The sequence below is a fragment of the Molothrus aeneus genome, chromosome 1 (assembly GCF_037042795.1).
Source record: "Molothrus aeneus isolate 106 chromosome 1, BPBGC_Maene_1.0, whole genome shotgun sequence".
Lineage (NCBI taxonomy): Eukaryota > Metazoa > Chordata > Aves > Passeriformes > Icteridae > Molothrus > Molothrus aeneus.
This window is the reverse complement of record NC_089646.1, coordinates 120,134,747-120,149,457: the sequence shown is the minus strand read 5'-3', so window position 1 is coordinate 120,149,457 and position 14,711 is coordinate 120,134,747. Positions and strand designations below refer to the sequence as shown.

Here is a 14,711-nt window from a genome sequence, read left to right as displayed (position 1 = left end):
AATAGTAGAGCAGAGGCTCCTGAGAGGTGTCTTCTGTTACTGCTCAGGCACAACAAAAATCTTTGTCCATTTAATAAAAAAGAAGCCCGATGAGCTGTGTAGGATGATGAGGTGCTAACTGGGCACAAAGATAAGCAGAAATGTCAATGGGAAAAGAAGCCTCGGGCCCAGCTAGAGAGAAAATACCACCTGCCTTCCACCTCACATGCCTACAAAAGTAAAGCAGAGGAAGGCATCGGTCTACAAATAGAGCAACATTAAAACAGAGAGACGGAATACTTTTGTTCATATTTCAGAGTGTTTCCATTTGAACTAAGAAGCCAAATATTCCTTTTTTTTTTTTTTTTTTTTTTTTTTTTTTGCTGTGCCAGATTAAATAAAAGATGTATTTTTAAGGGCAAACAGGCTGCCAAATCACCATTCTTTTCCAGCTCTTCACTAGTGACACATTTTGCCTTTTTAACCAGTAGTTACAGAAAAATGTTTGAAAGTTCAGAGATCATGTTGAAGCATCTATTAATTTGATTTAGAGGTGGAAAAAGAAACTAAGGACTGCATCTCTTGCTTTTTAACTGTGACTTGTCATCAAGTTTAGAATATTAGCTTATTTTAAGTAAAATATGGGTTGCCACTTCTTCAGTTCTATTTAAAATATAATTCCCAACAAACTAACATTATTAATAGAGGCTGTTATGGGATAATATAACATGTTCTTTCAAACTCATGCTCCTCTGCTCTTGGATAGACTTGGCATTATAAATGAGAAACTCTATATCAAATGTATGTATTAGGCTCTCTTTTCAATTTTTCAGATTGAAAATATATAAAACAGCAAAAAAATCAAAACAAGACAAACATCTGTAATGCATTTGGTAACCACAATGCTGAACATGCTTTTTGAGTTTATTAGCTCAGTGAGGAGTAAGTTGTTATGGTAATTTCTGTAGAGAAGTTAAAGTGTGTTATGTATTAATAACAAACAATAGTTTTGTTCACTCTGCATGGGTGGGCCAAACTGTAAACATAATTAAACCTTTTTTGACAATCAAGGAGTGGTTTTAAATAGAATTACCATTTGCAAATAAAACATCAATAGTTCTTTCCTTTAAAGTCACTAGGTATTCCCAGGGCTGAAACCTCTCATTTGTGACCAGTTTATTTTGGGTAACAATAGTATTATCATACCCCTGCTTGATCATAAAACTTGTGAACAGTTGTAGAATCTGGAGAAGTTTTATCTGAAATGGATTTGCCCTTTCTGCACAGAGAGCAAAGACCCAGTGCCAGGGATGCATGAGGGGGACCACAGAAGTCCCACTGCAAAATCAAGGAGTCAGTTGAGTTTAAGGCACATTTTTGAGTGTTACTGGGAAGTGTTGTAGTACAGGGTAAGAGAGTTACCAAAATGAAACTGACAAAGCAGATGTTGCATTTGATACAAGTATTATGTTATGAAAAGCTGTTCCTCCAGTTTGTATTTGGGTATATGTGTTAGGCACAGTATTGATGGTGTACTTGCTTAATTTCTTCTTTAAGGATCCTCCCACTTCTGTGTCCCTTGGACTCCGAATGGAAGAGATGATTTTCAATTTGGCGGACACACATCTGTTCTTTAACGATTTAGAAGTAAGTGTTCATTCTTTTAAAACACACAGAGATGATCTAATATTTAATATTTGTCTGGTTTTATGTGTTGTTAGATGCTTTGACAATTATTTGCAGGGTTTCAATACAGAAATGCTTAGAAAATAGCTATATAATTTAGTCATTAGGATATATAATAATATCTGCACTAAATGTCTGCACTGGCCTTCAAAGGTTACTGCAGTTTAAATGGTAGAGTTTTGTCCTCACAGGTTTTAGCACTTATGATGACAGTAGACAAGTTTCAGAAGTGGATACACCGAAGGAGCTTATAAACATACAGAATTCAATAGTCTGCACAGGCCATTAAATATTAAACTCCAGCTTCTCTAAACAGTTGATGGTTGGGTACAGATCTCTTGCTTACATCTCACGGTGGGCAAGTGTTACCTTAGCCCCAAGGGACATGATAAATGTTGTATGGGCTGTCTGTGGGCTGTTCCTGGGGCTGCTGTGCCTGCAGCAGGCACGGGGCGTTCTGTGCCAGGGTCTCTCTGCCTGCAGCGAGGAGCTGTGGGTGCCTTGCCAAGGGATTTTTTAGCCTACACAGCCTATGGTTTGGCAATGCTTGGGAGATCCTTCCAGAGCTGTCCAAACTGCTGAAAGAGACTGTCACTCTAATGCCTGGCTGTTTCATCTTAAAAGGGAAAAAAGTAATTTCTGATCACATTTTCATAACGCAAAAACATGAAAACAGTCAGATTTCTTTCCCATCATAGTGAAGACAGCTGTTTATTTAAAATCCAGCTGTTAAGCAAGCTTGTGGTGGGGCTGCCAACACACATTAATCATCAAGTTGTTGTTTTGCTAGATTTTAGAATAGTGTGTTATTCCAGACAGCAAAAGAATCTAAAAGATTCAAATGCAACTTTTGCTGATCAAAGTTAATTGGCAGCAATTGGCCTTTAAATATTTCCTGATGTTTCCCTTTTCAAAATCAAGCAAAATACACCTTATTCAATAGATGAGCCAAAATAATTTGAAAAATGCCAGTGTGTGATAGACCTCAAATGTGGTTTGTCCAACATCTGTCCTATATTTTGATTTCTTTTCATCTAAAAAGAAACCACTCACAGATGATTTGGCATCTTAGAATGTAATGAAATTATTGAACATGCTTTTTTTCTTCCATTCCTTAGAGTATTTATTTTTTATACTTACAGTAAAATAACTGGTTTCTTTAAATTTTAAAGTAGCAGTTTCTTCCATTAAGGTGGTACTTAAAGATATGATAGTTTTGGATATAAGAAGCACCAATGAGTTGCCTGTATAAGACTTATTTTTCAGATTTTTCTAAAAATATAACAATGCTAGTTATTTTTCAACTCTGTTTCTGATTATATTTCATTTTAACCAGAGCAGGATGAAAAAGTACTACTCTTTCTGTATTTAAATATATTTAATAAAGTTCAGTGTGTTTTCATTTGCTATGCAGAGCCAGATATGTAGCTACTTCATACAGGATTATCAACCTCACTGACTTTAATGGAAGCTAATCAACCACATCTTAGGGGTGGTAGATTATCTTCTGCTAATAGACATGTTGCAGCCTTAACAATAGAGCACAGTAGTTCATTCACTCAAGAACTTTGAAGCTGTGTATGAGAAAACAGCTGCTGGTTCATGGAGGCAGAGGAGCTCATGCTAAGCCTGATTCTTTGCATTTCCCCCATAACAAGTCAGTTTATGTTGTATGTCCAAACTGAAGTGCAATAATTAGTGTCTATACCCTGGCCTGCCTTCCTCACACATAGAAGGACGCAGGAGTGAGCAGCTGTGTGCTTGTCCTTGTACACCAGCCCTAATCCTTATGGCTGGGGAACAGGAGCTCCAGTCTGAGGGATCACGCCTTGTCCTAGGGGTGAAGAGCACGTTCAGTGTGCATGGACAAGCCTTCAGAGCACACAGTGAAAGGCTGTAAGGGAGCCTGTACTTTGTGGAAAGCTGCATGTGAGGACTAGACTTCATCACAGACTGGGGCTTTCAGTTCACCAGCAGTGACACAGTTTTTTGAACGTGTCACAGAAATGTGGTGTTCTTGAAGGAGCATGTCCTCCTGGAGCCACAGTTTGTCATTCTTGTGAGCATCATCACTGAACTGGCAGGGCCGGCCAGTTTCCCAAAGGCTCTGACCTCAGGGCAGACTCCTCACATCCATCTCAGAAACTCAAAAGTCCTTGCTTGGTGGTTTGGAGTTCAGGCTGCTCACAGCCTGACAGGCTTCCAGCAAAACTGTGGACAATTTGGTTTGGATATGCCTCAGGCCTAAAGCATCTCTTCTCACTGATGAAGAACTGAGTCTGAAAGATCTAGCTCAGGTCTAAGCTTTCCAGTTCATCAGCACAAGTATCTGAGCTCTTGGGATTGAAAACATTTGTAGGCACATTGCCTGTGAGCTGCAGAGCTTGGGTATCCATGCCCAGCAGTAGTATGAAGAACAGCAAAGCAGGATTTGGAACATATCTAACCCACAGAGTAGATGTGTCTTTGAGCCTAGGCTTAATGCAAAGTGGGAAAGTGAAAGCTGATGCCCTCTGTCTCACCCAGGCTCAGAGGGAACCCTTCTTGGCACATAGAGAGGCAGCTTTTAAAGGCAGGCAATCATCTGTCATAGCTTTGGCCTATGATGCACATTTTTCCAGATACCACAAGTTAATATTTTTAAATAAAAAAATCTTTCATCCAACATTCCAGAAAACTCTATGATCAGAATAACTCTCTTGTTATCCAAGTGAAAATACTTTTTCATCTTATAAAATGCTGAAGTCTGATTGAACATTTTGAATGCAAAGGACAGAGTTGCAGAAGTGATCTCTGAAACACAGTTTGATTTATGTATGACCTAACTGGCTTTTCAAAGTCCAGCCTAGAGATTTAGTAATGTTATTAGGTTAAATTCTACAGTAGTCAATTTTTAGTCTGTGTAAAGTGCCAATGTGTATCAGTTGAATTTAGTAGGGGATACAGCTGGGTAAATGAATCATTTATTTTTATGTATGTTGTTCTTTATGTAATAATAATAATAGTAATATTTGTAATTGAAAATTTCAAACTCATTGAAAAAGTTCAGTCAGATCTCACTATCTACCTTTGAAGTCAGTATTCTGTTTCTGGATGGGTAAACTACAGTTAGATTTGCACCCTTGCACTAGTTCTAATTTTATTTCTTTGAAAAAAATAAAATAAATTGCTTATTTCTTTCACTTTTCCCAGATTTATTTGGAGTAATTAATTCCAAAGTGATGTAATAGCAAACAATTTCTGATCTTCAGGAATATTCCTTAAACAGCATATTAAAGGGATATGAAAAGATTTTTAACATACTGAAATGAAAAATATTAATGTTTACTTATGTATAATTTGATCTAAGTACCATAATAAACAGTATTTTCATGGATTAGCAGTAATTTCATAATGAAATTAGATAAGTGTACTAGGCTAAACAGTAGAAGATAGTGCAGTGTTCTAAAAATTTTGATCCCAAAATCTGCATTTGGGTTTCTGAACAAGAGCTTTTGGTTTTCAGTATTGAAGTTTTTTATGTAAATGTCTCATATTCTCTGTTTTATAGTTGAATTTTAATTGTGTGCAAGAGGGAATAACTACATTAATGTAGTGCCCTCAAGAGAACCACAGTAATCTCATCTGAAAAAAAAAGTTTGATTTTGCATGCTGATTATGTTGTGATAGAGATATTAAGGTATAATATTTTAAAGGTCTATATGGAACAATTATACATATTATGTATTTGAAGGGGTATGCTCCGGTGTTTTAGGGAAATGAACAACTTGATGATAGGACTGAAATGTGACATCCACAGAGGTGATCAGCTCTGGTGCAGGTGTGTTCTGCAGCAGAGCAGGGGAGAGTGGCTCACAGGGAATGTGAGCTCCTTCCTCAGCCAGGGAAAGCCCAGGGGGGCACAGAGACCCACCAGGAGCCGGCTGCTCTTATGAGAGTGGCTTACTCTCCTGGCATGTGCGAGGCCAGGAGGAATGGTGGCCAAGCCCTCTTCCCAAAGTAGGCAGCCCTAGTGAGCACTGTGGCCAGGAGCACGTGGCCAGGGCAGGCAGACAGGTCATGATGCAGCAGTTTGCTTGGCAGGGTGTGCAGGGAAGGTGACAAGGCAGAGGAGGGACATCCACTGGCCAAGTGCAGACACGTGAAGTCCGCCAGCAGCCAAGCACCATTCTGTAGCCATCTGCACAGGTCAGGGGCTCTCATCCCACCTGACTCCCAGGGCAGAATGGTGGGCACTCATCTGAGAGCAAGGCTGCAGCTCAGATGGGGGATCTGCACCATCTGTCCTGACAGTGGCCAATGCCTCCACGCAGGCAGGGCTGCTGAAGGACAAGACTGCAGTGGAAAACTCAGACTGCAGAAAGTGAATAGAGGCTTCTCCTGAGGCAGGGACAGGACAGCAGACCTGCCTGCCAAAGGTGTGGCAGGTGGCTGAGCTGCAGGAGGCAGCAGGAAGACTGCATAGCATCAGGGTGGCTGAGGAGGAGTTGTATAGCTGGTTCAGTGGAATTGCATAGCTGCTTCCAAGTGCAGTCTGCAGCAGACCCACAGCCCATGACCAAACAGCCAAAACCTCCCCCACTGGCACAAACAGAAGGGAGGGGGAGCAGAATGTAAGCAAGGACCTGCAGGAGGAAGACGCCTCCCCAAAACCTGAGGTGCCCCTGCAGAACTGCTTCAATGCTGTGCAGATTGAAAATCAGAGCACACATCACACAGGAGAGATGCTGGAGCTGAGTAAGGAGCCTGACCCCATAACCCCCCCATGTAACAATGACAGCAACTAAGAGAAGGAGAGAGGTGATAGTAGTAGGCAACTCACTTCTGAGAGTCTTATTTGCCAGCATCAGGTGCTCCCTAGAGAGGTGTGATGTTTGCCAGAGCCTTGTATTAGGGGTATGTCCCTTGGGGTGTGCCCCCAAGACAGGGTGTCACCAATAGACTACCAAGCCTCATGCAGTCCTCTGTCTTCTGTCTGCTGCTGTTATTTCACATGGGCACCAGCAATACAGTCTGAGGAAACAAAAACAGTCAAGATGGATTACAGAGCCCTGAGAGCAGCAGTAAGGGATTCTAGAGTGTGGGTAGTTTTCTCATCAATCCTCCCAGCCATAAAAAAGTAGTTTGAAAAGACCAGTCAAATCTGGGAAATTGACAAATGGTTGCAGAACTCGTACCCCAGAGGTTCAGGTATTTTAGAGCACGGGACTTGATTGAGAAACCTGGTCTGGTAGGGCTGATTGGCTCCATCTGTCAGAGAAGAAGAGCATCTTCAGTCATAGGCTTGAGGATGAGCTTAAACTGGAGGACTCCTGGAGGAGAGGAACCTCAATCCATCCCGCACTTACCCATCTGATACCTGTGGCAGCCATAGGTGTCCAGAGTCTGGGGTGGGATCACAGGTCAGCAGAAGAGCACCTGAAGAACAGCACAAAGGAATTCCAGCCACTCCAGTCAGTAAGTTGGCTTCATCAGAGGCCCGTCTTGAATGCTTCTATTTAAACACACATAACGTGGGGAGTAAACAGGAGGAGTTAGAGGCATGTGCATGCCTGCAGGTCTATGATCTTATTGGCATCACAGAGACTGGTGGGATGACTATTGTGACTGGAGTGTTGGAATGAAAATATGCAAGATGTTTAGGAAGGACAGGCAGGGGTGACAAGGAGAGCCTGTAACCCTCGGTGTCAGTGGATGTCAATGCTGAAGTGCATGGAGCACTGCTTGGAGACAGATAAGGAGCTGACTGGGAGCTTATGAGTCAGGATTACAGGGAGAGCAGGGAACAGGTGACACTATGTGGGAGTCTGCTACAGACCACCTAACCAGGCAGATTGAGTGGATGAGGCTCTCTATAGACAGGAGCAGCCTCACATTAGCAATTTGTGGTCCTCATGGTGAGCTTCAGCCACCCAAATATCTCTTGGAGGTGCAACACATTAGGCCATAAGCAATCCAGGAGGTTCTGTGATGTGTTGGTGATGACTTCCTTCTGCAAGTGGTGGAGGAGACAACAAGGAGAGGTGCTATGCTGGACCTTGTTCTCACCAACAAGGAAGGACTGGTGAGGAATATGAAGCTCAAAGGTTGACTGCAGTGACCATGAAATGGTGGGTTTTAAGAGACTTGGGGCAGCAAGGAGGGTGCACAGAAAGCTCACAACCCTGCACTTTGAAAGAAAGACTTTGGCCTCTTCAGCAATCTGCATCTGGGTAAATCCAGGTAAATCTGGGTATATTCTATATTGTGCAAATCCAGAGGAGACAGGACTGAGACCAGTCCTGGGTGGAAGGACTTGGAGGTGTTCAATGACAAGAAGCTAAACATGACCTGGCAATGTGTGTTTGCAGACCAGAAAGCCAATTGTATCCTGGGCTGCATCAAAAGCATGACCAGCAGGTTGAGGAGGAGATTGTTCCTCTCTGCTGTGCTCTCCTGAGATCCCACCTGGAGTACTGTGTCCAGCTCTGGGGCCCCGACTAAAGAAGGGTGTAGAGTGAGTCCAGAAGAGGCCACAAAAGTGATGAGAGGATTGGAGCACCTCTCCTGTGAGGAAAGGCTGAGACAGTTGGAGTTATTCAGCCTGGAGAAGAGAAGGCTCCAGGAAAACCTTATTGTGGCCTTCCAGTACAGAGAGGGGAGAGCCAGAGAGGGATTTTTACAAGGTGTCATGTAGTGACAGGACAAGAGTTGATGGCTTTAAACTGAAAGAGGGTAGGTTTGGATTAGGTATTGGGTAGAAATTCTTTAGTGTGAGGTTGGTGAGACACTGGAACAGATTGCCCAGGGAAGCTGTGGATGCCCATCCCTGGAAGGGTTCAAGGCCAGGCTGGATGCAGCTTTGAGTAACCTGGTCTAGCGGAAGGTGTCTTTGCCCATGCCAGTGGGTTTGGAACTGGATGATCTTTAAGGTCCCTTCCAACCAAAACCATTTTGTGATTCTATCTGCATCTTTAAAGATTGTATATGTTTGTACTGGTACTTTTAAAAGTTTATTCATTTTTTTGGCATATCGGGTGCATATTATAGCAAGGTATATTAAAGGTATAACTAGGTATTGGAGTGAGTAAATTATTAGGAACATCTTATTGGAAAAAGTTAGTTCAGTGCTTTGCAAACTTTGTTCTAAAATCACACCATCTCATTAGATCTGTTCCTTTAGAGGTATATACTGAAGCTGAATATGTCACTTATTAAATCTTGTCTAATCTTGCCTAACACTTTTTTTTTTTGGTTTGTGTTGAATTCTATTGAAGTAATTAAAAGCAAATTAATTTGTAGTTTTATTTCATGGTGGTTTTTTTTCTTTTAGGACTTTTATTTCTGTTTGTTCATTTCACGGGTTTTGGTGTAGGCATTTGTGGGAAGGTTCAAAATAAGATTCTAATGATACTATAAAAAAAATTTTCCCACCTTTGACACACATGGTCATGATTAGCATTAATTTTTTGCCATTTGTGAAGGATATATAGTGCACACCTACGGGTTCACAATTCACTTCTGTTTGTAGAGTCTATGCAAAATGATGATATGTGTATGGGAGTAGTTTATAATGAATGGCAGTGTGGTATGAGTTTTCAGGCTACATTAGTTGATATATTTCTCTTAGTGATAAAAGATCAGGGAATAACATAAGGTACAACTGTCAAGCAGTAACTTTGGTTCTTTGGGAAAAAAAATTAGAATATTATTTAGAATAGTCAATTATATTCTAAAAATTAAGGATGAAGACCTTGATTAATTTCTTCTGAGATTGTTACTTAAAATCCACTTGGTGTTCCACATCTAATATGCTTGTGATAAATATTCAGAGCACAATCTCTTCTGTATGTCAAAAAGAGCTGCATAACTGTTATGAAATCAAGAATGGGGTGTTACTTCACTTTCATGAACCTTTAAGGCACCACATTAGCATATTCTGTGCATGGACCCCTCTGGAAAGCTGCCTGTGTTGGAGTTGTGGATGATTTCCATAAGAAGCAGCTCTGTCATTAACCACAGCTGGCTGGACCATCAGCCCAGGGCAGGCAGTGCCCGAGGTGCTCCCACCCCAGTCTGGCTACCAGGCAGCACCTTCACTCCTCTGTCCTGCCCACCACCACCACCAAGGTCAGCCACTCCTCAGGCAGCAAGGAGCAGGACAAGAGCAGCCCATTTCTCTGCCTCTTCACTCCATTAAATAAGGTTAGATTAATATGGAGACATTTTACAAATCCTGCATTTTACACATATGGGAACATTTCCAACTTTAATGAAGCATTGAGATGCTGTCTTCCACAGATGCATATTCTCACAATCTAAAGCAGAGAATAAACAGCATTTATGTCCCTGCACTCTCCTGCTCTCTGTTTGCTTTGTAAACTTCCTCCCTCCACCCACAGGGCAATAAATCCTTCCTGCAAGTCTGTAACTGCTAGCTTGAATTTACTCAGATCTAGAAGTTGGTAGGGAGAAATTAGCCATAAGATTTTTAAAATGAAAACTGTTTTTTGTAGATTGTTTCTTGTATAATTTGCTATGCAGAAGTTTTGCTCTTGTTTGTAGCCCCCAGTCATTAGACTGTGAGTATTTATCAATTTCACGTCTCCCTCCTATTCTTTTTCAAGCGCAAGACTGTGTGTAGGACAGCTTTTTTACTTGAAATGTGATGGAGATGTCTGACACCCAGCAGTATGCTGAGCCCTTCTGTTCCCTAAAGGAACATAAAGGACCTCTAAGACCCACATTGCAAGGCAGACTGCTGTGTCACTAAAGCAGATGGGGATACACTCTGCACTAACACCTGGCACTACAGGGATTTCCAAGATGGGAGATCATTGTTAGAGCTCAGGGATAAGAAAGGGAACAACTGATACCCAGGACAGCATCTATAAAGCCTGATCATGGAGCAGAGCTCCTTGAACATTAGTTCCTTTCTGGCCTTTGCCTTCAATCTTACAGGTGAAACCTGGCTGCCTCCCTGCTGCTGGAAGCAAATGTACCCTATAAATCACTTCTGGCACTCAAGGAGACCTTTTTTCATGACAGGGACATATATCCTCTTTTCATCAGCCTGAAAATTTCTCCTTTGTAGGTATCAGTAACACCACAGGAGACTAAGTGACTTTCCTCACAGGTCCTTCAGTGACCGTGCACACAGCTATGTCCCCAGTGTACCACGCAGTGCCCTGTAGGAATGCCTTTGAAGCAATACAGCCATATGTTCTAGTTCTTTAATCTGAAGGAGAAAGGGAAATCATTTCCCCTCAGACCTGGGTCTGAGGCACTTTAATACGCCACAGACTCTGACTGGTAACTTTTAGCACAGTAGCACTCCAAAGGATGATTTGGGATTCTAGGCATTATGATAATTCTTGTTATTGAATTCATTACTGCATTCAGCAGGCTTTCCATATGCAGGTTATTGCACATCTCAAAGAACCATGACCACTGTAGGGTAAAATGCTCTTCTTTCTGAAAGCATTTTAGCACATCTGGTCCTAGATTCAAATAATCTAACAAATGAAGTGCTTGGATGCAAGCCAGCTCTTAAGTGCAGACTTTGAGCAAGCTCCAAAGCAAGCTGGGAGAGCAGCTTGGCCACTATTAGCAGTGTAGAAGTCCATCATTTATTCTTCCACACCTTGTAGAAATGTCATGGAGCCAGCTTTGGACAGCCATGACAAGTATGACATTGCCTAGGTTTATAGAGATCCACAATCAGTGATAGGAGCTGGGGGAGCTGCAGTCAGACCAAGGAAGTGCAGAAGGAAGATTGTGAAACACCATTACCAGAGAGAAAAGCTTTCTCAACTTCTCCACAAAATAAAACTCAGATCAAGGTCATTTTGTGTCTAAAGCTGTACTCCAAGCCCTAAACATTGACAGGATGAGCCTTTGCTGGCATTAGGTACTAATCACTTGTCTAGACCATATTTTACAAACATTTATGTAGGTGAGAGGACATGAGGTCTGTCTTTGTGGTTGCCAATACTTTGTAATTCCTGATCACTGCACCTTAGTCTTCTCATCATGGTGATGATAAGGATGACATCTACAGATACGGATAAGGATCATAATTCTGTCATAAAGTACTCAAGAGAGAAAATCAGCAGTTGAGTCTGGTGATTATGGCAGTTGTTATTGTGTACAGTTGTAGCTGGCTTTCAAACAAAGTTTCAGCTTGATCTCTTTAACATATTAGTCCTCAGGAACATACTGGCACAACCTCTCTCTCTATTGACACAATTAGGAAATATGGTTATTCAAATAAGGGAAAAGAAAAAACGTACAAAAAAATTGCAAATAGCCAAGAAAGCTTTCCAGTTTTCTGATGTATTTATTTTCGATTGTTGGGGGACTTTTTTTGTTTTGTTTTTGTTTTGTTTTTTAATGATTTTTGTAAGTTGTGCTTGTTCCAATTTGAGTTATTCCTACATTTCAGGTAAGGTCTGATTTTAAAGGCACAGGTTAAAAAATACCCCATCGTTTAGAGCAGAAGGGCATCAGTCATCACTAGTCATGGCAGTGTTTCAGGTGTGTGTACTTGGGAGCTAGTAGCTAGTAAGAACTCCATGTAGTCAGCTGCTATCAAGGCTTCTGTTTGGGATACCTAGATTTTGCTGTAGTATAAATCAGCTAAAGACTAGGCAGGCATACTTGGTGAAGAAATGCATGGACATACAAATTGCTCAGTATAGTATAGAACATTTCATGGAATCCCAGAATGGTTTGGTTTGGAAGGAGACTTTAACAATCATCTAGTCCAACCCCACTGCCATGGTCAGGGACACCTTCTACTAGACCAGGTAGCTCAAACCCCTGTCCAACTTCCAGCAATCACATCCACAGTTTCTCTGGGCAACTTGTTCAAGTTCCTCACCATTCTCACAGTAAGGAATTTCTTCCACGTACCTATCTGAATCTGTCCCCTTTCCTACCCCTTATTCTGTGTCCAGTGGTAAAAAGTCTGTCCCCATCTTTCTTCTAAATCCACTTTATATATTGGAAAGCCACAATTAGGTCATCCCAGAGCCTTCTCTTCTCCATGCTAAACAATCTCAGCTCTCTCAGCCTGACTCACAGCCTGCCTCTCTTTCCTGTGCTGAGGCCCCCTGAGCTGGAAGCAGTTCTTCCTGTGGGATCCTACCAGGGCAGAGAAGGGGAAAGGGGAAAATCACCTCCCTCAACTGGACTTCAGGCTTCTTTTGGTGTAACCCTGTATACGGTTGGCTTTCTGGGGTGCAGGTTATATCCAGGGGATTTTATCCACTGGAATCCCTAAGTCATAACAGGGCTACTCTCTCTCAGTTCACCACCCAGCCTGTACTCATTGTCCCAGTCCAGCTGCAACGCCTTGCACTTTAGTGCCTTTCATGAAGCTCATATTGGCCCACTACTCAGGCCTGTCAATGTCCCTTTGGATGGCATCCCACTTGTCAGTGGAATACATGCTAGTGCAAAAAGGTGTGTGGTAGGCAGCATGGTAACTTTTAATGGTATGAGACCCATCTCCAAGATGGTACACTAAAAGTAATTTCTATCAAAATGTCAAAACATGTTTTGTCTATGTATTTTCCCAAATTAGATATTCAAAGGTGCTCCTTCCAGTTACAGAACTAACATTCTTGTCCCTTTCCCAGGAAAAAAAATACCAAATGCTGGCATGCTTTCCAGGTAGCAATTGTACCTCCCCATTACAGCTAGGTTCTGCAGAGTCTGAAATATCAGATTTAGGATGAGCTAGGTCAGGAGACAGTGTGTTGAAGGACAGTGGTAAGGCACCTGGAAGCCATTGCAATATTTGTATCAAAGCTGTGTATAGGCAGGGTCTGACACTGGAATCCCAGATCCACCCCACATATGCCAGCTTGAATTGCAGCAGAAAGCTCAGTGCTGGGCTGCAGAGGCAGGCTCTGAAAGGCAACGTGCAGATTGCTACGTAATGAAGGACACAAGGCAGCACTTTGAAAATTCTCTTACAGCTAGTAGTGAAACAATAAAGTTGTTTGAAAAAGCCTAAGACCTGATGGAAAAGAAGAGATGCAAAACTGACCACAAGAAATGTAACAGATTGAGAACTTTGCAACCATTAGCAGGTTTCAAAACACTGTCTTATGTTATATTGCTGACACATAAAAATGCCCTTAATGAATTTTTATTTATGAGAGGTTGCAAAGTTGCTGATATGTGCCACAGAGCTTTTCTACAATGCAAATCGTTCCCTAAGCACAGATACAATACACTGCTTGATGGTTCATCATATTAGATCCAAACTAGGCAACAATGTGATTCATCCTGAAGGCCCCTTAGTGCCAGAATTGTCACTTCAGATTTGAATAAGTTCATTTTATTAATTGAATTGTCTGAAACAATAGAGCAGTAATGTCAAATAAATTAATAAATCATTGATGCTAACAGTAAAAGCAGTTAATGTGCTAATTATGGTATTGCTTTCCTTTTATTCTTGTGTAGAGAGGCTTCACTTCGGCTTTTAATATTTCATGGAACTGATGTGAACAACTTTTTTTTACCGTTTTATTTAAATATTATGAATTTGATAACACTGAACAAAATCCTATCTACTATTATAGGTGTCAAGACTTGTTCATAACACTAAGCATTCCACTATTAGTTTGCAATCATAAAAGTTTTATAAATTAAAATATAATATTGTTCATTCCTGAACAGTAGATTTGGTGTTTTGGTCTCTGATTAAGCTGACAGATGTGTAAAATCTCATATAGCCAGTGAAGTCCCTGGTGCAGCTGCAAGTGCTAAAGAGTGCAAGTTATTCCAGCTAAGATCAACATTAATTTACACTCAAATATCTCTCCCAGCCTGCCCTTTCTATTCACGTAATGCAGCTATTTTGTGCTGATTCCACTACTTTGTGGAAAACTAATTTTTTTATTGGACTCTTCCAATACAAAAACCCAGAAGGCAAACTGAAGAGAGCATAATAGTGAACCTTTAGAAAAAAATATTTCCTGTTTGATGTAGGAACCATTTTTAAATCTCATATTTGAATTATTCAGGTTGATTTTTTGAGTGGATTAATCTCTGAA

General features: G+C 41.2%; 1 protein-coding gene across 1 annotated transcript in view; it reads left to right on the top strand.

Annotated features, from left to right (window-relative positions):
* EYA1 (EYA transcriptional coactivator and phosphatase 1) overlaps window positions 1–14,711 on the top strand; it is a 146,218-nt gene that overhangs the window by 105,492 nt on the left and 26,015 nt on the right. The window contains exon 12 of the mRNA XM_066547130.1: window positions 1,537–1,626. Coding sequence (XP_066403227.1) covers window positions 1,537–1,626 — 90 coding nt within the window. The remainder of the gene's footprint in view (window positions 1–1,536; window positions 1,627–14,711) is intronic.